The sequence below is a fragment of the Pseudonaja textilis genome, chromosome 2 (assembly GCF_049901715.1).
Source record: "Pseudonaja textilis isolate UNSWEBS1 chromosome 2, rPseTex1.2, whole genome shotgun sequence".
In the NCBI taxonomy this organism is placed as follows: domain Eukaryota; kingdom Metazoa; phylum Chordata; class Lepidosauria; order Squamata; family Elapidae; genus Pseudonaja; species Pseudonaja textilis.
Window position 1 is genome coordinate 105,043,294 of NC_141991.1, and position 25,668 is coordinate 105,068,961.

General features: G+C 40.0%; 1 protein-coding gene across 4 annotated transcripts in view; it reads left to right on the top strand.

Moving 5' to 3' along the window:
* SEPTIN9 (septin 9) overlaps positions 1-25,668 on the top strand; it is a 272,053-nt gene that overhangs the window by 235,369 nt on the left and 11,016 nt on the right. For all 4 annotated transcript variants that reach the window (XM_026702075.2, XM_026702078.2, XM_026702077.2 and 1 more), the window contains 5 exons: positions 5,078-5,269; positions 11,365-11,493; positions 12,599-12,680; positions 15,121-15,258; positions 25,286-25,403. In XM_026702075.2, the coding sequence (XP_026557860.2) occupies positions 5,078-5,269; positions 11,365-11,493; positions 12,599-12,680; positions 15,121-15,258; positions 25,286-25,403 (659 nt within the window). The remainder of the gene's footprint in view (positions 1-5,077; positions 5,270-11,364; positions 11,494-12,598; positions 12,681-15,120; positions 15,259-25,285; positions 25,404-25,668) is intronic.

A 25,668-nucleotide genomic window follows, 5' to 3' on the forward strand; every position in this document is an offset into this window, starting at 1 on the left:
GCTGACGCCAGCCTGGTAGGATGGGGAGCTCTCTTCCAATCCCACACTGCACAGGGAATTTGGACTATTTCTGAACAATCACAAAAGCACCAACCTGTTGGAGCTGCGAGCAGTTCATCTGGTGTTACGCAGTTTTCTACCCCTTTTCCAATCACGCCACGTTCTGGTCTTGACAGACAATATCACAACCAAGGCCCACGTAAACAGACAGGGGGCACCCACTCCAAACTTCTGATGCTGGAGATGGCCAGGTTGTTCAAGTGGGCCGAGGCCAATCTCTTTTCACTCAAGGCAGAGCACATAGCAGGGGCCTTAAACACACAAGCAGACTGTCTCAGCAGGGCCACGATAGATCAGACAGAGTGACGCCTACACCCGTCTGTCTTCCAGGAAGCAGTGCGGCGGTATGGGCAACCGGTTATTGATCTATTTGCCTCTCCCCTCAATGCCCAATTGCCCTGGTATATTTCAAGGTACCCGACTCGGGGTGGAGGCCGTCAATGCCCTATGATGTCAGTGGCCTCCCGGACTTCTATATGTGTTTCCTCCACTCCCTGTAATACCCAGGTTGATCCAGAAGTTATTGGAGAAACGAGCGGAATTGATATTGGTCACCCCTTACTGGCCCAGGTGAACGTGGTTTGCGGACTTACAGGACCTATCAAGAGAACAACCTTGGAAAATTCCACCTCTTGCAAGGGCCGGTACTTCACCTGGACCCACAATGGCTCAGCCTAGCCATATGGAGGTTGAGCGGAGCCGTTTAAGGACCCAACAGATTTCAGAGGATGCCATTCCCACCATACAAGTATCCAGACGGTCCTCAACAAATCGTATATACGAGGCCACATGGTCTGCTTTCTGTCGCTGTGCCGGGGGTCTAAGATCGACCCAACCACCCCATCAATAGGACAATTATTGGACTTTTTACAGGAGGGGTTGACCAAGGACCTATCTCCAAATACTTTACGCAGACAGGTGGCGGCCTTAGCCTCGGTGATATCCTGGGGTGAGCTTCATTCCATAGTGCACCATCCACATATCCGCAGCTTTCTTAAGGGTACTGCAAACTTATGACCTCCTGTAATTCACCACTATCCCACTTGGGAGCTTAACAAGGTGTTAACCGCACTTACAACTGGCCCGTTCGAGCCTTTAAGAACAGCTAGTCTCAAATTCCTGACATATAAGGTGGTCTTTTTAATTGCGATCACATCAGCAAGGAGGATTTCCGAATTGGCAGCATTGTCGATGAGAAAGGACCTGTGTGTGTTTCATGCAGACAGAGTGGTTCTCAGATTGGATCCATCATTCACCCCTAAAGTAAATTCAGTCTTCCACAGAGCGCAGGAGTTGGTGCTTCCAAATTTTTGTCTGAAACCATCTCATAGACTGGAGCATCAGTGGCATCGACTTGACATTCGAAGGGTGTTAAGCATCTATCTAGACCACACGGTGGCATTTTGAACATCTGAGGCTCTGTTCCTATCCTTCAACCCATCCACTTTAGGACACAAGGTGTCATCAATGACCATTGGTAGATGGTTGAGAGCCACCATAGCTAAAAGTTACGAATGCCAGTCCATCTCAGTTCCCAAGGGCATTACAGCCCACTCAACAAGGAGGGCGGCAACATCAGCAGCATGGGCCACACGGGCTTCCATAGACGAAATTTGCAGAGCGGCAACTTGGGCTTCACCATCACCCTTTGTCAGAAATTATAAAATTGATGTCTATGCCTCAGTGGACGCTTCATTTGACAGAAGAGTCCTGCAGAGGGTCCACAGAGTTTAGGAGTGGATTTCGATCCAGACGGAGTCCCTCCCTAAGGACAGGCCAAGCTTTGGTATGTCCCACTTCTGGATGCTCTGAACAGCTCATGGGAGAAAGAGTGTTGGTACTTACCTGATACGCCCTTTCTCTATGAGCTGTGAAGAGCATCCAGCCCCACCCATTTCTTTCTGTCTGGTGGGGTTCCATTCCGGTCAGGGATCTAGATTAGGTGATGAGTTCCGGACTTTGGCACTCAGTCTTCACAAAACTGGGGGACGCTGGGGAGGTGCCCCGTGGAGGAGGAGGAGCGTCCCGGAGTTTTAAGCCCAGCCTTTCCAGAAGAGACTGAAGCACTTCCCACTTCTGGATGCTTTTCACAGCTCACAGAGAACGGGCTTATCAGGTAAGTACCAACACCCTTTTCATGTCATGCATGAGTGTTTATTGAAGAATTTTATGAAGACACATACCAGAAACTAGCAAAGAATAGGGATAAAAGAATGGTTCTCATTATAAGTAGATGTAAATGTAGAGTTCCCTGAGGATCTAGATTGGAACCTGTGCTTTTTAATTTGTTCAAAAATTATCTGGACTTAGGAAGGAACCTGGGGGATGGTCAGGTTTATGGAGGGGGAGTAGAATAAAAAAGGCACATACATGCATGAATCATTTAACCAGATTAATAATAAAGCTTTTACAGAGTTTGTGTATTCAACTACTAGGTCTTTAATTGACAATTAAGTAAACACATTGCCAAAGGGATCAAATTGCTGGAGTAATTTCCACATGAGAGAAAACCTTTGAGGTTTAGCAAGGAAGACAAGATTAGGGCCAGAGGCACATCTGAAATGTTCAGAGGATTTGGGCACTCTGAAAATAGCTGCCATCATAGACATGAAATACTCATTTGCCAGAACACAAAGTAACTCCTGGAATTTTTTTTTTACCATTCCAGAGGGGTCCAAATGACTAAAGCAGGTATTTGCAAATGCTACCTTTCTATTAATTATTTTGAATTAAGATAAACTTGGTAAAAAGGAGCAGGGAGCCTGGTGGCCACCAACAAAGATGTCTGGGGAGGCAGATTGATGCTTGCAGATTTGACCTTCCCTGTCTCAGAAGCCAGTGTAAGGTTTAAAAAAATGAGTTACGAAACTTCACTGAATGAACCAGAAGATTGGGAGATACTGAACAGATTAGAAAGTTCTTATTTGTTCATCAAGTTGTTAAAACTGAAATTCTGTGCCACAAGAGAGCTCTGAGATTATGTTCATTTGATGGGATGAAGCATTTTGTAAATGCTTTGGCATCCTTATTGTGATTAACAACAGTGATATATTTGTTCTTCCTAATGGAGGAGTCTGGTGTGATGTCCATACAGTCATTTATTGCTTTTACACTCAGTTTATTCTGAAACCTTGGCTGCTAAATTCATGTTATTGGCTTATAAATTTTTCACATCCTTAGTGGCTGTAATGGATGGCCTTGTTTAAGATATTGCAGGAGCCGAGTCTTCCAAAGCTTTTATTGAATAGACGAATTCTTGCACCAAGGAATAAGATGAGATCATGACAAAGAAGCCTTGCCAACAAAGGGGAAAAGAACTAAGGATGTTAGTTGAATCCATGACAACTTGCAAACTTTTTAAAAACCTGAAAATACTATGTCATTTTGCAGTAAGAGGCCCTTAATTTTACAGTGATGAGTAAATAACTGTTCTTATGTACATACACAAAGAGAAAAAAATGGAAATTGTTTTTTCAGACTTTGTCTCCTTTATATTTTAAACTTGGGAAGCCTGTTCATCCCTCTGTAGCACAGAGGCTACAGAGAACCAAAATAGAGCTAAACTTAAGTACAGTTAGATTCACCACCAGCATTGTCAGAGAATCCAAAACTATTTGGAAAGGTTCGAATCAAAATATGGCTTAGCATGAGGATTATTTTGAAGGCCAGGAAGTGGCAAACTGGATAGAGATGAAGCATCAGGAATTGGGCAAGTAGGAACTCCACTAACCTTGCTCTGTGTCAAAAACTTATTATCTGCAGTATGATTTTCAGAACCAAACTATTCTTATAGTTTCCAGATTGTTTAATCAATAGGTTAGAAGCCTGTCTCCCCCTATGACTAAATCATTGAGAGAAATGTTAGCAATTGCTTCTTCCCTCCTTCATTTTTTGATCTAACAGTATTACCACCACTCCATGTTAAAAATCTGGAATCACAAGGCATGTTGAGGGCCCGGGTGTCTTATCAATTCACATTTGAAAATGCTTTTGAACATAACATTTAACATGGTACCGAGCTAATCAGATTGCAAACTGTTGTCTGTAAGAGATGTGAATGCCCAGAGATAAAACACGGATTTTTCTTTTTTTAAAAAAAAACTGGTCTGTAACATGCTATAAGATAAAGTAAGGTAAAATCCTAAACTAAGAGGAAAGAATGAGAAAAGAGATTGAAAAGAGATTATTATTGGTGGTTATCCCCAGGGGTGGGATTCAAATTTTTTAACAACCGGTTCTGTGGGCATGGCTTAGTTGGTGGGTGTGGCTTGGTGGTCATGTGACTGGGTGGACATGGCTTGGTGGTCATGTGACTGGGTGGGCGTGGCCAGCTCAACATCACTCACATCGAGGCACGCATCTCCTCACATGTCCTCTCGTGACTGTGGGGATGCTGCAACAGTCGTAAGTGGGAAAAATGGTCATAAGTCACTTTTTTCAGTGCCATTGTAACTTTAAATGATCACTCCACACAAAAAGTACCAGCAAAGGAGGGGGAAAAAGCTCCAGAGAAGTTCCTGAGACAGAAAGCCTAGTCCTTCCAAGAATGTAATAAGGGTTAATGGAGAGACAGTTTCTGTAAGCAACACCAGAATGTTTCCTTCCTTCCTTCCTTCCTTCCTTCCTTCCTTCCTTCCTTCCTTCCTTCCTTCCTTCCTTCCTTCCTTCCTTCCTTCCTTCCTTCCTTATAGGATTAGGCTGGTAATTTCTTCTAACAACTGGTTCTCCGAACTGCTTGGAATGTTAACAACCGGTTCTAGCAAACAGGTGCGAACTGGTAGAATCCCATCCGTGGTTATCCCATTTGTTAAATTTATATCCCACTTTTATATAAATGAAGTATTGTAAACAAATGCGTCTCCTCTTTTTTCTCACAAGCACTTCCTTTAAAGTAATTTACTTTTCCTTTACTTTCCTCCTGTATCTATGAAGATATTTTGATTATTTTATTTATGTGCATTAATAATAGACCAGGGAATATATTTTATTGACCGGTGGCTTGGTTTTTCACTAACAGGTTCAGAGACCATTCCCAATTATCCCAGCAGTGTGATGGATGCCACTCGAGATGCTGGTCTCAAGCAAGCTGCACCAGCAAGGACAGAGAAGCCAGCTGCCGATTTTGCCTACGTTGGGATTGATGCCATCCTCGAACAGATGCGAAGAAAAGCCATGAAACAAGGCTTTGAGTTCAACATCATGGTTGTTGGTAAGTCTCCTTACCTTGGTGTGTCTGGGTAGAGACTACCTTAGTCATGCTAGCTAAGTTTCTTGACAACTGGAGGGTACCAAAAAGTTTGTACTTTGATTTCCTTCCATCATTCTATTTTAATCTGTCCACTCCTGATGGGTGTAAAATTTGTATGAACAACAGTAACTAGCTTTTGTGAATTCTTAAGGTAGTGCAATTTCATAAATTATTCTGTAGATTACTAAAATAGATGTTTTATACTCTGAATGATTATGTGTTTTTTCTGATAAGCCTCTTTGTCCTGACTGGAGCATCAAACATCAAGGAACATGTGGTCTTTAATCAGCCATTTCAACTTTGATAAGCAGCTATGCTGCCTGGCATTCTGTGATTGAATTTCTTCCATTTAAAAAAAACAAAACAAAATCCTGCTTGGCTTTGCCATTGTTGAAAGTTATTTGAAGGTGCTGTATAATTCTCCTTTAAAAGAAAAAAAAATCCCCCTGTAATCTCTTGAAAGTTACAGAGGTTGTTTAAAAAAACTGCTTATGAGCATTTCTTACCTAAACAATGACCCACTTCCTTTAGTCCCTTCTTACCCAGTCAGAGTGGATAGTTAATCTGAAGTTTGATCTTATTAGACGCAAGTCTGTTGACCCAACATCATAACTCTGACTTCATTCTTGCCCCTCTGTTCTAAACCCCACACTTTTTGTTATTTTTGTTCATGCTTCATCTCCTTCAACATTAAGGGTGTGTTTAAAGAACCTGAATTTTAAAACCTTGCAAAATCTAGCAAGTCTAGCACTTGATGCTACATCAGCTTGTGATTCTTGAAGATAGCATGGTACACTCCTTGCAGAAGTTGATTTCCACCCCCTGGTTAAGTTGTGGTTTGCATCTAGTTCTTTCTCTGATGCTTTGATAATAGGGTAAAACATGATTCTTAAGGGCAATAGCAAAGACTAATGACAGAAAAGGTCTGAAAGATAAAAGGGTTTGCCTGAAAAGACAAATAAAGACATCCTTCAATTTATGCATGTACTCAATAGTTAGACTTCACATTGTAGGAAGAGTGAGTGTTGCTGAAGAAGAATCTGCTGATCACTGACTGTTCTGGCCAGCTAAGTATAACATCACCCCCATTTGTGTATGTTACTTCAGGGAAACTATTTTCCTTCCATGGGAACAAAGAACTTTTTTTTACTTTTGGAGAGGGTGAGGCAGTGTGTTGCTTCTACATTCACTGCTTTGAACTTTGAATTAAGTACTGATACAGGAACAAATAAAAAGAGTCCTTGCTCCATCAGAAACAGTAAAATATCTACATTCTTGGCTGTGAGTGGTTGACTGTGAGCCAAAGTGAACCAGTCTGGTGAAGGGGCTGGCCTAGAAACCAGGTGATTGTGAGTTATAGTCCTGCCTTAGGCATAAAAGCCAGCTAGGTACCTTTAAATCAGTCCCTCTCAGCCTAACCCGCCTCACAGGGTCATTGCTGTGTGGGAAATAGGAAGCAGGAAAATGAAGCATGTTTGCCAACTTGAGTTATAGATTTTACAAAAAGGGGATGATAATCTAATAATTTCCCTAAGCAGTTCTATTTTGTTTAGAAAATAGGTTTTTTTCTTGTAAAAAAACGTTCTTCTAAAGTGACATTGATTGTTACAGTGACATTGTTCATCATGATTAAAAAGACAACTGGAAATGCTGGTATTGTATGGCCAGTTTAATGGGACAACCTCATTAGTTTTTATTTTGGTAGATAGATTATTTGTGGCTGGCCATACCAGGTCTTTGTGGGGAATGAAATTATCAAGCGAAAAAGAAATGAGAGATTGAACATGGAATGGTGGTTAAAACTTCCCAATGATCTAGGGATACAGAGTGAAAGTACTATGATGAACCATGACTATAGGTGAAAATGTTTTTGTGAAAACAGGCCAAGGCAGGGAACAAAGACAGATGAGCTGCAACTTCTGTTACAAAATAATTAAATTTGCTTTTTTGGGAAACAGAAGGGATTGTTTCATTTCCAAACCTATAAATCAGTCCTGCTTTGCCTGATTGCCTTTTGGTAATTCTTGCTCACTCTGGCTTATCAGTGAAATGGTTTATTTCAAGTCTGGTTTAAAACTTGAAGGTAACTAAAAATTCCTGCTTTGTTCCCTTAATCATTTATAGCCCAATGGTTCAGTGCCATCTTTCTAAGATTCTCTAAAAAAAGAGTTGTGAATTTTTTTCCATTTATTTCTTCTTTTTCTAGGATTTTATTGCGAACTGGGTGTATATACTATTCGGCAAATATTTAGCTCCAGATGGTTAGCAGATTAACAAATGTAGACAGTTGACATTTATTTGAGGATGGTTAAAACAGCAGTTTTGATGTACACATGAACTGAATACTTGACTGCTAAAAATACTTTGTTTCATTTCCTTGAAGGGGTTGGTACACAGTTTTTAATAAAATCTCAAAAAGTCCTGGCTCAAGCAGACTCAATATGCTTAGGAAGTGAAGCATTCAGTGTAGAGTTTTTCTATCTTTATTTGTAGCTGTTTGGAAGGCAGTGCCAGAAATACAGCCATATATCTGGTTTCCTGGTTTCTTTGACACCCATAAACTTTTCATTTCTCTTCTTTTTAATATTCCTGGGAAGATTGGATTCATTTCTGTGTCTGCTTGTTTTTATGGATGAACAAAATTGTGTGTAAAATTAAAACTGCACAATTCTTATACCAGCATTTTTTTTCCATTTCATAGCCTCACTGTTTATACTACATAGTTGTATACATGTACAGTGAATTAGATCAGGCTGTAGAATCAGGACAGCTTTTCTGTGGCTGCCCCGCCTCCGACATTCAGAGAGGCTTCATCCTATTAGCCCTTCAGAAGGCTATGAAAACTTGGCACTTCACTCAGGCTTTGGAGAGGGCACAAGTGAACCAGTGATGGGATTCAAAAATATTTATTACTGGTTCTGTGGGCATGGCTTGGTGGGCATGGTGTGGCGTGGCTTGATGGGCATGGCAGGGGAAGGTTACTGCAAAACCTCCATTCCCTCCCCACTCCTAGGGGAAGGTTACTGAAAAATCCCATTCCCTCCCTACCCCACTAACCTGCTTTCCAGCTCCGTTCTCCTCTGCAGGGCAACAAAAGAAGACCCAGCTGATCAGCTGGGACTCAGAAGGCAGAGAATAGATGGGGGCAGGGCCAGTCAGAGGTGGTATTTACCAGTTCTCTGAACTACTCAAATTTCCACTACCGGTTCTCCAGAACTGGTCAGAACCTGCTGAATACCACCTCTGAAGTGAACGCAGCAAATGTAAGATTATGGGGAGGTTATATGATATTGTGGATGGTATATATGGGATACGTGGTATTGTTGTGAGGTCACTTTTCTGATTTTATTTAATGTTAGTGTTGAGCTGTGGAAATTATCTTGCATAATATAAGACAGCATGTAAGTTTCTAAATAAATAAATATAAACATAGCTATAAGTCTAGGAGGAAGGTTGGAATTAAATTGAGTTAAAGTATGAAGTTGTATTAGTCCTCAGTTGGCCTTGTGTTATCTCTGCAAAAGAATTAAGAGTTTTGCTGGCCCTTTAAAGGTAACTGTTTGGTTATAGCAGTTTATGCTTTGTGACAGGAACAAATACTGTGTATTACAGTTTTGGAAACAACATGTGATTTATTGGCTACCCTTTGTAACTAAGCAAGATGAAAAATAAATTTTGACTAAATATCCAATCTACTATTCCTAGCAGGGACTTCATTTATTTTATATCCTTTCTGTGACATGCTTTCACACAAGATTATTTATGTATATATTTAATCCATTTATGTAGCCATCCATTTTCTAACCAATTCTGGGTGGCTCCCAAATCGAACATTAAAACAACATATAGACCTTGGGGTCATGTCTTATAAGCACAGGGCCTCTTGGGTAGCTTCAGTGTTCTTTTCATTTGCTTATGGTCTTATTATCTTCCTTATCTCCCATTTGGTATTCTGTCTGCTGTGACCGAGGCTGTTCTCACCTTTCTGAATTCTCTTCATTCCCCACCCACTTTTCATAGTAAAATAAAACTTAAAGTATAACATATTTTATGTGATTAATTGTGTAAAACCAGATATTTCTTTACTTTTGTAACCACATCCCCATTCCCTTGTATACTGGGGTTCAGTGCCCGTGCATTAATAACCTAACAATAAAAAACAATAAAAGCAACTTTCTTCTACCTGGTGCTTTCCAGATCATTGCTTTTTTCCAACAAGGTATGGTAGTACACACTCATAATGTTTTGTTTTGTTTTTTTAATTAGAAGAGAGAAGTAAAGGTTAGGAATAAGCATTTTAAAATACCTCTTGATTTTGATGTTAAAAGGACCTGGCAGTTCAGATTTTTTTATAAATCACCCCTGCAGATTACATTTCCTGTGTTCTGTGTAAGACTTAACCACTATGGCAATTCCCTTAAAAACCTCTTATCTAATTAATGGCTCCTGTATTTTTTTCACTGACATTTTTTGATCTTTTAGCTTCTTTGAATTTTGGTTTTAAGTTATGGGTCCAGAAGATGGTTCAATTCATTTAAAAGAATGCCTGGACTGTCAAACTCAGAATTAGCATTTTGGTTTAACACTTAGTTGTCGTTTTCAGCTTACTAAAAACAGAAATCATGAATAATTTTCAGAAACATGAGCTGTGTTCTCTTGGTTTTTAAAAGCACAGGTTTACTATACAAGCAGAGTATCAATGAAAGGAGAACAATGTTTTTTGCATTACTTTTTTTTAAGTAGAAGACAGCTTATTTTTCCATCACTCATCTCAGACAGTTCTCTGAAAAATAAGATATATTTGTTTGTCATCCATGCATATTATTTCCACTAATAACATGCATAGCAACAGAGATAGAACCCAACAAACAAATTTTGATGCACTCCCCATGTATATGAACTCTCAACATTTCCCTTAAAAGCAAGGAATGACATGTCTTCAGAGCAACTTCATGAATACTGAGCGTACACAGTATATACATGGACCACTGTGGCATTCTAAGTTGGAAAAGAAAAAATGAGAATTGGAGACAGGGTGGCACACAATTGACTGCCTGGAATTCCTGTTAAAAGCCAAGAATAAATTACAATATTTTTTGTACAGTTCCTTGTAAAAATTCCATAGGTTATAAACTATCAATATTAGGAAAAATAATGTAATGCCTGTCAACCAATGTGGGGCACTGAAATGCAAATTGTGGAAGTGAAAAGGTGCTCATTTATGGAGAAGGTGGGATCCTGAATTGGAAGAAACTGAATGTGAACTTCATTTGAAATGCTGTTGTGATTTTTTTAACTTATTGATTTGACTGGGAATTAAGCACAACCTACATAATTTAAGGCAAACTGACATTACTTGTTGAACCAGGAAACCTATGGACTCCAAATGTTGCTGAAGAGCTACTAAAAGCTCCAGTTAGCATGACCAATTCCAGTGTGGTTAAAAATGCCACTTTGAGCTTCTCCGATAACAGAAGGCAAGCAGATGTAACTCAAACAGAAGCACTCTCCTTTTTTTTAGTTATAAACTATGTACTTCTTTCTCCTTGAAGGTATCATAAAGAGATGAGAAGACTGAAATGATTTTCCTAACATAAGAAAACTTGGACAGAATATTGTTTGCTTTTTAGAAAATAGGATCATCCAAATTACAGAATTGGAAAGAAGCAAAGACGAGAAATTAAGCATGTATTATAAAAATTAGCTTCTCTTTTGCTTCTTAATTATCTTTTTAATTATTAATTATTCTTTTATTTTTGCTTGTTTCATGCACGTAAAGCAAACTTAACAAAGAGCTGCTTGTAAGGTAATGTTCCATTCCTATGCCTTATATACAGTTAACATACAGTTTTCCTTTATGCTTCTTTTGTGGAAACATCCAACAGAACAAAATAAATGTCATAAAAATATAATTCAGTCAGAAATCAAATAATAGCAATCTTTATGTGTATCATCACATGTTTTCCAAGGAGAGGTTGGATGTGCCCAGACTAGCCATGCGGTGGCTTCAGTAATAAAATGTGGCTTTCTGAAATTTATTTCCTGCTATCTTTTAGGTCAAAGTGGCTTAGGAAAATCAACTTTAATCAATACCCTTTTCAAATCCAAGATCAGTCGCAAATCAGTGCAACCAAGTTCTGAAGAGCGGATTCCCAAGACAATTGAAATCAAGTCCATCACACATGGTGAGTGTTGACAAGAGATTGTTTGCCTGTCTTTTGTGGAAAGTTAGCACCAGGGAAAGAGGGTCTAGGGCAGGGGTGTCAAACTCAAGATCCACAGGCCAAATCCGGCCCGCAGGACGCTTAAACCTGTCACACGGGGCTGGCCAGGAAGTAGCAGAGGACCAGCCCACATTTCCTCTGGCAGCCAAAATGGGGTGGGCCCCCTCATGGCTCATTTTGGCCAGCAAAGTGCAAGAAGCATCCGTCCCATCTCCCCTGTCCCCAGCTCAGGGAGGAGAACTATAGTGCTGATCCAGCCTTCTTAAGAAACCCAGTTTGACACTCCTGGTCTAGGGAGTCACCTTTTGGTTGACTAGGATAAAATGCTTAAACTTCTTTATCAAGAACATCTTTGATACATACATACACCTAAAGAGGGATTGTCATGCCCTTGTTAGAGTCAGACTCTAAGGGAGAGGAGGAACAGCCGACAGGGAGTGGAGGTGTGGCTCCAGAGGTTGTGGAGGAGGCTGGGGAAGGGCATTGGCCAGCTGGGCAGTCAGAGGAAGAACCAGGCCCATTCTCACTTCATCCTAGGAAATGCAGGAAGGAATGGAGAAGGAAACAACTTGGCTTACGAGAGAGGAAGCAGCCATGATCCCCCTCATTGGTTGCAGCTGGGGAGAATAGTATATAAGAGAGATGGTTAAAACACAGTGTTGCTAGAAGCAAAGCATGTTTTATTTTGGGCTGAAGTTATCTTGGTTGGGGTCCTTCCAACAGACTGTGCCTTGTTATCTCCTTGAAGTTGGTAATTACTTATCTTGGTCAGTTGTGGAAATTCCTTCATTGTAGTTTGTTTTGGTTTTTTATTTTACCTCTATCTGCCCATTAAGTTTGGACTGTATTGCTTTCTTTTGAAGACTATTTTTGAACAAGGTTTATCTACAACTGAGAATTATTGAACAGTGGGACCAAGTTGGAGGCATTAAAGGATATTTATTTATTTATTGGATTTTGTTACGTTTGTGTTACACTTTGGGTCACCACAGGGATTTCCCATATATTCATTGTGTTCATCCCAAAGTGATACATTGCTATTTAATATCTTCACATTCCATTTCAGATATTGAGGAAAAAGGTGTTCGTATGAAACTGACTGTCATTGACACTCCTGGATTTGGGGACCACATTAACAATGAGAATTGGTAAGGAACTTTCAGTGGAGAAATGTACCAGGACAAGGGGAACTTGGTACTTCAAAAACTATTCCTACAGTGTGACCTACTCTGATTTTTTGTTTGTTTTTGACTGACCCTGACTGACTGACTGGTACAAAACCAGTTGTGACCAAATTTTCTTCCATCTCTGGGCTGGAAACAAAAAGAGACTAACTTAATCAGGATAAGAATAAGGAAATTATTTTGAAGAGAATGAGGATAGAAATTTGCCAATATCACAAAATTATTTTCAGTTGAAGCTAGTATTGTTGATTACTTCCCAAGAATATGTTTCACCTAGTGGGAGGAGAGAATGGAATGGAATTACTCTGCTTTAGATGATAAAAAGCAAAAATTATGCCAAAATTTATTGATTCTTCCAAAAGCTAGGAAATTTTCTAAACCAAACTGTACTTTATAGACATGGAGATTTGCAATTACTTTTACATCTTTTCTCATGAGGATTGGCTTACCAATTAAATTACTCAGAAAAGAACTATGATGGAATTCCTTCTATAATGTGTAGGAAAATGTGATGCCATAGTGCACTATTAGCAAAGGGCCACCTCCAGGATTGATGTGAATTATATGAGTGGAAGAAAGGACTCTTGAGAATACATCTTACTATTTCCTTAGTATTTTGCAAGGAATCATCTGGAATAAAGAATATCAAATGACATCAACCTTCCAAAGACAACAAAACAATAGTGGCATGCCTCCAAATACAGCAAATGCAAATTAGGTTCAGATTCCATTCCTCTCTTAACTTTAAGGGGGCCTGCCTGTCAAAGAACATATAAATACAGGGGAGAGCTGAAGGCTGGAAAGAGACCCTGATAAGGAAACTACCTTTATTTGAATATATATACACTGTATGTGTGTGTGTGTATATAAAAACCTTATATATATATAACCATATATATAACACATTATATATATTTGTTTTCTTAAGTTTTCGCGGGTACTTACATGTATGGTATTCAGCTTTGTTCGGATATTTTCCCACATCATTATAGTTGTGCTTTTAAAGTTGTAGCAACGTTTCGGCAGAATCTCATCTACCATCATCAGGTTTCTGTATAGAGTTCATCTGAGAGTCAGACTTTCACAGCCGTTTCAGTTTTAAATTTGGGGCTAGCCTACTGCTGTGCCAGAATGTTTTTTTCATCATCCTGATTGGTTGGGAGTCTTGGTCTGTGTTTATTGGTCTTGGCGTTTGTTGAGTTCTGCTTGATTGGTGTTTCTAATATCTTCTGTCTGTTTTGTGGCTTTTTTTGTCTTGATTGGCTGGCAACATTGTGTTCCTATATTGGAGGCTTTTAGTGCAGCTTGGCTCTGAGTAAATGGACGGCTGTCATTTATTAGGAAGCTAGGTTTCATCTGGGTGCATGATTGGGGTGTGTTTGAGCTGGTATCAGGGGGGATCTGTTTGTGCCCAGGTGTTTGCTTGACTTGTGGTGTGGAGATTTTTTTTTTTTTAAATGACGTGGGAAAATACCCAAACAAAGCTGAATACCATACATGTAAGTACCCATGAAAACTTAAGAAAACATATGTGTGTGTATGTATGTATATGTATGTATGTATGTACATATGTATGTATGTACCCGCCTGGATGAACACAAAAATGCAGTAAAAAACTGGAACACACTTCGTCACTAGTCCAACACATGAAAGCAACAGGTCATAGCATTGACTCCCTTCCCCATCCAGGTGGCAAGACCCAAATAGTTACCCAGCTCAACCCTCATCCTATCCCAATGCTCAAGGCAAGAGTCAGGGCTACCAGCCCTCTAGAAGCTAAAAGCATAGGGATCTCTTGGATGTCAGGTGGGGGGGCTGGTCCAAAGAACTGTAGTGGCCACCGTGAAGGTGCAACTTCAAGATTCCATCAAATGATGACATTAAGGGTGTAGGTACCCTATCTAACTTTTCATAGCAAGCACTTGAGAAATCCTGTTTGCCAATACTGGGGGGCTGTGGTGGATCTCTGCCTACAAGCAATGATCTGTTGTGTCTCCTGAAAAAGTCCAAAATGAAAATGTTAGCCTTCCTAGCAATTCTATCAATTTTTGTAATACTTTCTTATTGCTCATAAATAATAAACTTAAAGCAGGCTGTGAGTTGGTTTCTGTGATTCCTTGTCTAGGCATTTTTTTTTCCCTGCAAAGGCCTAGCAAAAATACAGTGCATACAAACGAACATTTATAATAAGCTAACATATTTTCCTTTTATTACACTTGGCAAGCTTAACAGAAATCTAAGAGAAAACCTGTGTGGTCACTAGGAGTCAAAAACGACTTGATGGTAATCAACCAGTGCTTCAAAGCTTGAGAAAGTGAATGAACTGACTTTTTTTTTTTTTAAGGGAATCCCTACATAGAGACATTTGCCTCTAATACGTTATATTCCTTTCTTTCTTGCACAGCTGGCAACCGATTATGAAGTTCATCAATGACCAATATGAAAAGTATCTCCAGGAAGAGCTAAATATTAATCGGAAGAAGCAGATCCCGGACAGCAGAGTTCACTGTTGCATATATTTCATCCCTGCCACTGGCCACTCGTATGTATGCTGCTTCCGAACTGTAGCCTCTGGTTTTCTGTAGATGAGCTCAGTGGCACAGATTGCCGCCTTTCCCTGCAATCAGGCATCCAAGAAAATACGTGCTTGCTCAGTGCCTGCCTTCAAACAAGCCTTGCATCTTTACTAGCCCTGTTTTCCTTCCCCCTTGCAAGTTAAATACACCTTTTCAGTTGCAGCTGGACATAGGTGCTGATTCACAGCTTGTCTGGTATGCAGGCCTATCCTGCCTTGAGAACCAACATACTTCCACGTATTAGCTCTTCCCCTCTTAAACAGCCGCTGAAACATTAGACTGCCTGGGAGAGGCTTTCTAATTGAGCCCCACTGTTTCCCTCTCACCCTGCTGCTTGCGTGGTAAGCGGTGCCTAAAAGTCTGCCTAGTGTATTCCTCTTTTCCCAGAAACATGTGTTTCCAATATAAGGCTAGGATTTTTGAAGCTATGGGACACATCATTTCTGACTTTCATGTAGCTTGATATCCCTGCTGGAGGTTAGGCCTAGGTGTTCCTTGGGCCTCTGCCCCCAGACAGTTCATTCTAGGGCCTTGCTTTCCTATCGCATGTCAAAAAAAAAAAAAAAAAGACACATGGATTGAGGGAGGGGGAGTTGGCAAGAATTAGCGAGTTTATGGGGAGAGTCGAGTTGCAGTTTGCAGGCAGGTTGTAAAGTATGTGGGAAGAGTCAGGAAAAAAAAAACATGGATGTTCCCAATCCCTCTTTGTTCCCCTCCCCCACTCCACAAAACCTCTTTCTCTTATTCTGCTTCCTTTTAAATTTTTTCGTAATTACTCCTGCTGGTTAAGGGTACGCTGTGAGTCTTTCTGGTTTATGATACTGTATTCAGAGTTGTATGGCTTTTGAGAAAACTTCCAAGTTTAACTAAGCACCTTATGTATGTGTATAAGCCCATCTGCAGATAAACTGACCCTGTGTTAACCAAAGCACCACGTAAAATGAACGATCCACAAGTAAGCCAACCCTTGGAATTTTCCGTGTTTTAATTTTCACAGTCAGCTTTTATGTGGGTGGCACATTTTTAATGGTATTTTGGTTTTTAAAAAAATTAAAAATCTGCTTATCCATGTTCCTATGCAGAATATGTGGATACTTTTTAAAAGTATTACTGAATATACTTGTGGTTGAGCCTATCCACGGATAAGCCAAACCCAATTTTCTGGGTGTATTTTGGCACCTTACATTCTGTGAGCATATATAATACATGACACGTGTGCACACACACCCATTTCCACTCTGAATTGATTTGGCACTGCCTTCAACTCAGCGTAATTTTCTGTTCTTGGGCATCAGGGAGGAGGACACAGAGGGAAGCTGAGTCTGCTCTTTGTTCTACTTTCTTTTAAAGCTTTACTTCCCCACTTCCATCAGAGCTCCATCAAAGACACTTTAATTACACAAGAAAGTACCCTGCTTGTATGTGCTCTACTGCCTCAGTGTATAGATAGTCCTTGACTTGCAACCATTAATTTTACGACAGATTGAAGTTATGAGAACATTGAAAGAAGTGTCCTAAAGCTGGTTCTTACACTTACAATTGTTGCAGGATCCCTGATCAAAATTCAAGCCCTTGGGTCACTTGATCACTGTTTCCAACTTTCCCTGCCAGCTCCCAAGAAGTAGAGCATTGAGGGAAGCTGGATTCACTCTGTGACTGCATGCCTAATTTAACAGCCACTGTCATTCATTTATTAGCCATGGTGAAAGAGATAATAAAATAGGCCGTGACTCATTTAACTCAACTGTGGTCATATATCAAAGACTATCCATAGTGAAATTTACTGGGTGAAATTTCAAGTGCCATAATTTAGAGAATGTCAGCCCTTTGAGATTGGCTAGGTCAAGAAACACTCTGCAGGATTCCAGGAATGCTACTTTATTGTTGCAGGATATATTAGATGAACCTTGAAAGCAATGAATAATTTCCACTGCCCCCTTTATAAAGAGAACAGGGTCACGGTGGGGTTATTTTGAGCATTTTTGGTCCTTTCTGCTATCCCAGAGCTGAGGAATCAGTTTGTCTCATTTTCTTCTTGAGGTCAGAGCCAAATTCTTTTCCCCCTTCTGTATTTCTTCACCTGTCTTTGAAGAGTATTCTTCCACATTAAAATGATGGGTAAGGGTCGATTTGCAGGCATTTTTAGTAAATCTTAGTGGGGACAGTATACTCCCCCAAAGTATACTCTAGATATACTAGAGAGGGCAGTATACGCTTGCCAAAGACTGTATTTTTCTTGATTCCTCCCTTTGGATATATGTTTGTTTACTTGGTATACTCAGCTCTGTGCCATACATCCTAACCCAATTGGATTTGTTTTGGGGATAGTTCTTTGTTTAGATGATACTTTGCACATTGATTTGTAGAGTTGGGATGGAGTAGGATGCAAATACTTTTACTACCAGTTCTGTGGGCATGGCTAGGTGGGCATGGCCATGTGGCTTGGTGGGCATGGCTTCTTCCTTTTTGCAAACCCCCGCCCCCTCTGCTCCATTTTTTTTTTTTTTTTGCCTCCTGGGCCCCAGGGAAGCTTCCTGGGAGGCCATTTTTGCTCCCAGGAGGCTTTCCTGAGGCAAAAAAAATGGAGTGCAGGGGGGGGGCGCACAGCACACACACACACACACACACACACACACACACACACACACCTTTTTGCCTCCTGGGCCTCAGGGAACCTCCTGGGCAAAGCAGCAAGACAGTGAGGGGGAGTACAGCTTATCATTGGGAGGAAAAAATGAAAGAAATACCGGTTCACAGCCGAACCGTTTGCTGTTTTTTTACTACCGGTTCCCCGAACCAGGCCAAATATGTATGTATGTATGTATGTATGTATGTATGTATGTATATTAATATGTGTGTGTGTGTATGTATATGTCACATAGGATGCCTTACACATTATAGCACAGTTTGTTGTCACTAACAAAACATTTCAGTTCATCGAGTTATAGAGAGAAACATGTTGATTTATGAACAGAAATTTCTCTTCTTATTTTTAAGGGTTTAACATGACTCTTCTTTACAAGATTTCTACAAGAGGGTAACAGATATGAGCAGTATAACATGCATGCCTGATCATTTTATTGCCTTTCCAGATAAACAGTATTTTAAAATGTGCATAAAATCATACTTTTCTTCTTCTTTGTTCAGAGTTCATCCATTTATACATTTCACTTATTCTCACACGTACAGTACTGTACTTTCTTGTGTGCTACTCTTTCTGTATTCAGTAACCAAACCTCAGTATAAATATATTCATACAATATACAACAATGTTCCATGCACCTCGGCGTATAGTCAGCTGGCCACATGGCCACAGAAATGTCTTCTGACAACATTGGCTCCCTCAGCTAAGAAGCGGAGATGAACATCACCCCCTAGAGTCAGAAACAATTGGACAGGGGAAACTTTTATCTTTACAATATATTCCATAATTATATTCCATAATTCAAGTCTATCATAAACTTTCTCTAAACCACTAAATGTGTTGTGAACATAATTCTACGCATACATAGATTTCTGATCACGTGCTAAAGAGCCACAACTTGTTCAGCACATTCTTTGTCTAACATAAAGCCAGATGGTACTTTTGGTCAAAATTCAGTGAGAATTCTGCCACACGGTTTCCTAGGCATGTTTAAGAAACTAATCCTCCTATAGCTTTTGCATTTAGTCTTATTACCTTTCGGTTTGTAGAAGGGAACAATAACATTTTCCCAGTCATTGGGCATGCATGCACTTCTCACGCGTGCATATTATATAAGTCATAGAACCACTGCATCGCATCCATCAGCTAAAAGTTCTCTAGTTGCATCATCAACAGCTGTGACTGTAACATTTTTCAGTACCCTCACAGTATCTGTGACCTCCCCTTCATTATTCTGCTTGTAGTCACAAATGTTTATGGCATTCATTTCTTCGAAATACTGCTTTTTGTTTAGCCCTCTTAGATTTTTTTTTAATCCATTAAAATTGTTCTGCATTTTCTCTGCTTTTTTCAAACTTAACTCTTCCTTGGAAACGTTGGTTATATTCTTTGCGGCTCTTTTTATTATATCTCCATACACATTTATTAATCTCTTGGGGTTGTTTTTTTATTCTCCCACGTGCATTTTTTTGGATGCACTATTACTTTCAGTTTATCATTCCACTAAATCTCTTTGCTCATACTTCCCATTCATTTTATTCTACAAACTTTGTGCCAATCAGCTTATCCATCTTTTCATTCCTTTTACCCACTTTGTGTTTGTTCTGTTGGAAGTGCAATAATTGTATTTTGTTTTGTTTTTCACTTCTCCTTTTAAAAATCTATTCAAGTTGTACAGAAACAGATGCTTCTTTAGCACAGCACATTTTTTCTCCCAATATTTTCCCTTTGAAACTACTTAAATGTGTTTTTTTTTCAGATTCATCTCCCTTGTTGTCTTCATTAATTCTAATAAACCATCAAATACATCATGTTTTAAAATTTATATTCATTTCATTTGCATGTGTACTCATTAATAAATAGACTTATGAATAAGCAAAGTGTTTAGAACAAAGAGATCTATTTTTAAGTAATCACTCAGTTGGTTTAACATTATTCATTCTTGAGTCTCTGAATCCCAATCAGCTTTTCTATATTTGTTCATTGCATTCCCATTTTTCCATCCCTATTATATAGCAAAAAACTCCTTTTTTATGGATCATGTTTATTCAGTGTATTGTTAAATTTTCTCTCAAATTTACCTCTGATTCTTTTATTATCACCATTCATTGGGGTGTAAGATACTGATATCATTTACTAAGCGATTTGTACACACCCAAATGCATTGGTTCATATAGGTTAGACCAGGAGTTTCCAACCATGGTTTTCAACCAGGCCATGGTTCTGCTACCAGGGCCTGGCCTTTTGGCCACCAGGCCACTTGAGTGGCTGGCCAGTGAGCGCACATGTGCTCACACACACACTCCACTTGCGGTAGCATCACACAGGCACTATGGAAGAGTCCATAAATACTGACTCATACTAGTGCCCATTGTGGCTTAGGTCAGTTGAGGCTTTCTCATAATGTTTTTACTAAGAAAGACTCGTTACCAACTTTGATTTTACCATATCCAGCATTGCCTGCTAACCGTAAAGACAGCTGAGCACACATGTATGCTATATGTACACCAAAGCCGATTTTATGCAAGCTAGGTTCTCTACTATAGAAACTATTTTGTAAACCAACATATTATTCTTTGTATTCCATCAATTAGGAGATAGAACTTAAGATTTATGAACAAAAAGCCAATATGCCAGTAAGCTCTCAGCATACTCTAGATTTCTTTCAGTTCTAATTAAGTCATCCAAAAATATTGATAGCCTTTATCTGCAGCATTTGGATTTGCTCTACTATGGTTAATATAATATTAGTTTTCTTTGAGACATGCAGACCAGCTTGCAGTGCAATATTCAAATTTGGATTGTATTTAGTTCCATGTAGTTTTCTCTTACACACACACACACACACACACACACACACACACACACACACACAAACACACACACTCTCTTTCAACAGTCATATATTTACTGCATATCAATCTATGTGAGAACAGAAAAGTTCCAAGTGGAACTTTTGAACCCTTTGCTAGTTGCTTTCAATTCATATGCCTCATAGCTAATTTGGAAAGATACCATAGTTAACTTCATTGAAGGCTGGAACATTCATCTTCCATCTAAGATCCACTGTGTGTTTTCAGCAAGAGCAGTTTCTATCCCATGCCCATGCCTGAAAGGAGATAGGAAAAGTTCTGATCATTCATTTCTTCCAGAGTGCTTTGCAGTTGACGGTCCAGCACCTTATCAATAACCTTTCTCCCAAAAGGGAAGTTAGATATTGGGTGGGTAGTAGATCAGTATATAGAGTCTGTTCCTTTAGGATTGGTTGCAGTAAAGCCTTCTTCAAGTCTTTTGACTTCTCCACCCACCACACAGTAAAGTTTTATAACCACCAAAAACCAGCTTCCTATCTTCTTCCTGGAAATGTAGGGTTCAAGCTTACATGAGACAGAACTCATATCTCAAAGGATTCTACCTGCTTCCTCGGGATTAATTTTTTCCCATCAAACCTTAGCACTTCTGTTTCTGGATTTCTAACTTGGAATGAACACAAGTAATTTTGGCAGCAACCCATCCCAATTCCTGTTCTAGGGCAGGAACAAGCAAGTGATCTGTATAATTAAAATGAAGAGCTAAATATCCATGCATGTAATCTAAATTGAGTATACTGAGGAAATCTCATTTCACTGGCCACTGCCATTAGTCAGCATCCTGGCATCCCCCACGCAGGCTTCCCTTTTGACCCAGCAAGGACTAGAAAGCTGCTTATTGGCAAGAAATGAAACACTATCACTGTGTTTACTTTTTGGAATTTCATGCTTTGGGAAAGTCTTTTGCAACCATTTCTGCTTCATGACTTTTCTTGGATGTCTGTGTTTTACATTTGCATATGGATGCCAATAACTATGGCAAAAATGAGAAACAACATGGTTTCTGCCACCATAAGGCAGAAGGTTTGTCATGAGGTTCAGTGCTGATTTCTCCAGTAGGAAGACAACTTGGCTTGTGTGTGTGTGTATGTGTGTGTATGTATGTATATTTGTATGTGTATGTATATCAGGGGTGTCAAACTCAAGAACGGGGCCGGATCTGGTCTGTGGGACCATCCTGGAAACAGCAAAGAACCAGCTCACGGTACTTCTGCCAGTGAAAATGGAACTTGGGAGGGCTGTGTGTGACCCTCTCAAGCTCCATTTTTGCTGGCAGATAATTATAGGAGGCTGTCCCTGCTGAAAACAGAACTCGGGAGCCCGTTTTCTCTGGCAGAGTGCTCAGGCCACTACAAGTGATGGCGAGTTGGCCATGCCTATCCCGGCCCTGCCAAGGTCAAACACAACCCTGATGCGGCCCTCAATGAAATCGAGTTTGACACCCTGATGTATATGTATATAATAGTTTTTGATTTTATAAAAGATAAACAAAAGCAACCTTTTTAAAATAACTCGCATAGACTGTGTGAATCTATCTGCCCCATTTGCACAATGAATGTATGAATTTCTCTTTTAGGGTGATACTACATAATAATGTAGTATCCAATCTGGGTCGGTAACCGGAAACAGAGATTTTTGTCTTCTGAGCTTTCAGACTCGTGCTGGAGGGACTTCTCTCTCCTTGTGTTTACATAGAGTGTCTTACACTGTGCTAGAGAGAAATTCCATGAGGAGGAGCTCCAGCACAAATCCGAAAGCTCAGAAGATAAATCCTCTGGTTCCGGTGACTGACCCAGATTAAATCCTGCAACATTATACTGGGACACATATATTTTTGCCTCCGTTCGTGAATGTAACACGTTAACATGGGATGAAATGAAGGCTGCGGTTGCTAAGGCAGGACTCCAGCATGTTCTTAAAGAGCCAATGATCAGCTTAACGAAGAGCATTTTTTGTCACAAGAGGGTGCGTCTTAATATATATTTTCTAGATACCACGGTGATTAATGCTGGAATCAATCAGCATACCCACAGCTTTCTTTATAGATCACAGCAGTTGGGCTGGAAGCCTATCCTAGGTAGCAGAATGCAAATAGGAGTTTCACTAACATTTTAGTTATTTATTTTACTGGGGAAATTTATAACCTACCTTCCAGAACATGGTTCTCGGGAGAGAAAGCAATTGTTATAATATGAAATACCTGGAAACCACTTGGCAGAATATCTGCTATTCAGTTAATTAAAGCCAAATACAGCTAACTTGGAACTTTAAGCCTCTCAAAGCTTTTAAAAGCATTCTTTGCAAGAGGTAAATGATTTCCAGAAGAAATTGGCTCCATCTTTCTCTGTCTGTGATATGATGGACTGAAGTCAGAACATTTAATTATTTAGATATTTTAAAATCCTCCTATTATTTTTATAAATTAATCCAGACAGTAAACATACTTCTCTTTTCCCCACCACAACAATCCTATGGGTGGGTTGAGCAGAGAATGATTGGCCCAAAGTACCCAGCTGGCTTTCATGTCTAGAACTCATAGTCTCCAGGTTTCAAGCCTGACACCTTAATCGCTAGACTGAAGTGCTTCTCCCCCCACCCCCCCGGGCTGTTTCTCTCGAGTACATTGTCACCAGGGAGCCTTGGTGACACAGTGGTTCGAGTGCAGTACTGCAGGCCAGTTCTGCTGACTACCAGCTGTTTGCAATTTGGCAGTTCAAGTCCCACCAGGCTCAAGGTTGACTCAGCCATCCATCCTTCCGCGGTGGGTAAAATGAGGACCCAGATTGTTGGGGGCAATATGCTGACTCTGTAAAACTGCTTAGAGAGGGCTGTAAAGCATTATAAAGCGGTATATAAGTCTATTGTTAATATGCCTGTTTTCCAACCACACTACCTCCCCTGCTTTCTCTTGTATAAAGTGTATCCTAATAGTAGTAGCATTTAGCATTTAGACTTATATACCACTTCATAGTACTTTACATCCTTTTCTAAGCGGTTTACAGAGTCAGCATATTGCCCCCAACAATCTGGGTCTTCATTTTACTAACCTTGGAAGGATGGAAGGCTGAGTCAACCTTGAGCCAGTGAGAATCGAACTCCCAGCAGTTGGCAGATTTAGCCTGCAATACTACATTCTAACCATTGTGCCACCATGGCTCTAATCTAGTCTAGCAGAACATAACTTAATAGCCTCATGACCTAGTACAGGGGTGTAAAACTTGCATCGTGGAGGCATTATGTGATGTAGCGGGACGTTTTTTCCCTTCGCTAAATCGGGTGTGGGCGTGGCCAGCACATGACTCATATGGCCCACAGGCCGTGAGTTTGACAGCCCTAGCCTAGTAGAACAAAGCAATCTTTTCTTCCTTAGTCAAGATTACCAGGTCGCTTGCAGAAGCCTTGAAGACCAAGAAAAGAAACAAATAAACCCCAACACAAACAAGAAAGAAAAACAAATGCAGGAATGGGGGAGCAGCTAAGTGAAATGTATATGTTGGGTTTTTTTTGTGAGGGAAGAAGAAACATATATGGGACTTAGATCTGCCATTCACCAGAAGCCAAGCCCATTGTTTCGAAGAAATTAGCATAACCCTTCTAGCCAGAAGTTAAGCTCTCTTTCCACTAGGACTAGATTACTGCAGACTAAGGATTGGTTTGGGTTTAGGTTTATCAGTTTTCCATATTTTGTTCAACCATATCTGATATATCCAATTCCATATACATTTGCAAATATTAAAACTATTTTTAAGAATTCCTTTTATATGCAATTGTGTGCATTTCTGTATTTGATTTTTTGAGCAAGGAACCGCACTGTAAAAGTCACAACACAGACCAAAGAAGAACTGTCTACATTCTATTTTTGCTGGTGTTAGCTTTGCATACATTTTTATATTTGTACAAGCATGTACATATTCACAGAATGCAGATATGTCCTGAGTTACAAGGGGACATAGGGAGCTAAAACTGCATTTGTTTGGTTTCTTTCTTTTTTTTTACTCTAAAGTGTTGAGGCCATCCATCGTCCAAGGACTCGCTGTTTGATTTCACTTGTTAAATTGCTGCAGTGTGTTAGGCTGAGAGAGTTAGCAGTATATCGCTTCTGATGTGGACAACTTTAAAATGGGATTGAAGACATTTACCAAATAATTGCTGCCAGGATAATTTTTCAATCAAGATAATAATATTTCAGTGTTCCAGGCAGCCTGTCCCTGGGTATCAATTCTTGTTGAACATGAACAACTGCTCTCACACTGGTTGCCGGTTTTCCTTAGGAAACTCCATGTGTATTGAGTTGATGGATCAGAAACAGGAATGGCTGTGTTCACCTTCAAATCTGCTTGTTGACTTCACACACACACAAACATACCCTTTTGAAGTGTTCTATGAGGGAGGGAGCCATTTCTTTTTGACATTTCTGAAGCCAGAAGGTTTCCACTTCCTGGTCTCATTTAAGAAACCTCTTCTCTATCTTGTTTTCAGCCTCCGGCCGCTTGACATTGAGTTCATGAGACGCTTGAGCAAAGTAGTTAACATTGTGCCTGTCATCGCCAAAGCAGACACATTAACCCTGGAGGAGAGGGACGCCTTCAAGCAAAGGGTAAGCAGGATGGGATAAGATAGGACCAGACCCTTCCTAGTTTTTCTGAGTCTCTTCCTTTTTTTCCTCCCACACCATCCCAGGGACCCAGCCCAGTACTTGGGCCACAGTTCGGAGCAACCTTGTCTAATAAGAGGAAAGGCCTTTATCAATTTCCAAGCACTATATGTGTTTCTCTTGTCTTGCTCTCTCTTCAGAGTGAGAAAATAGACTCAATGGCCCCTTCCATTTTGCGAATCTTGCTGCAGGTGAATTGTTATCATTG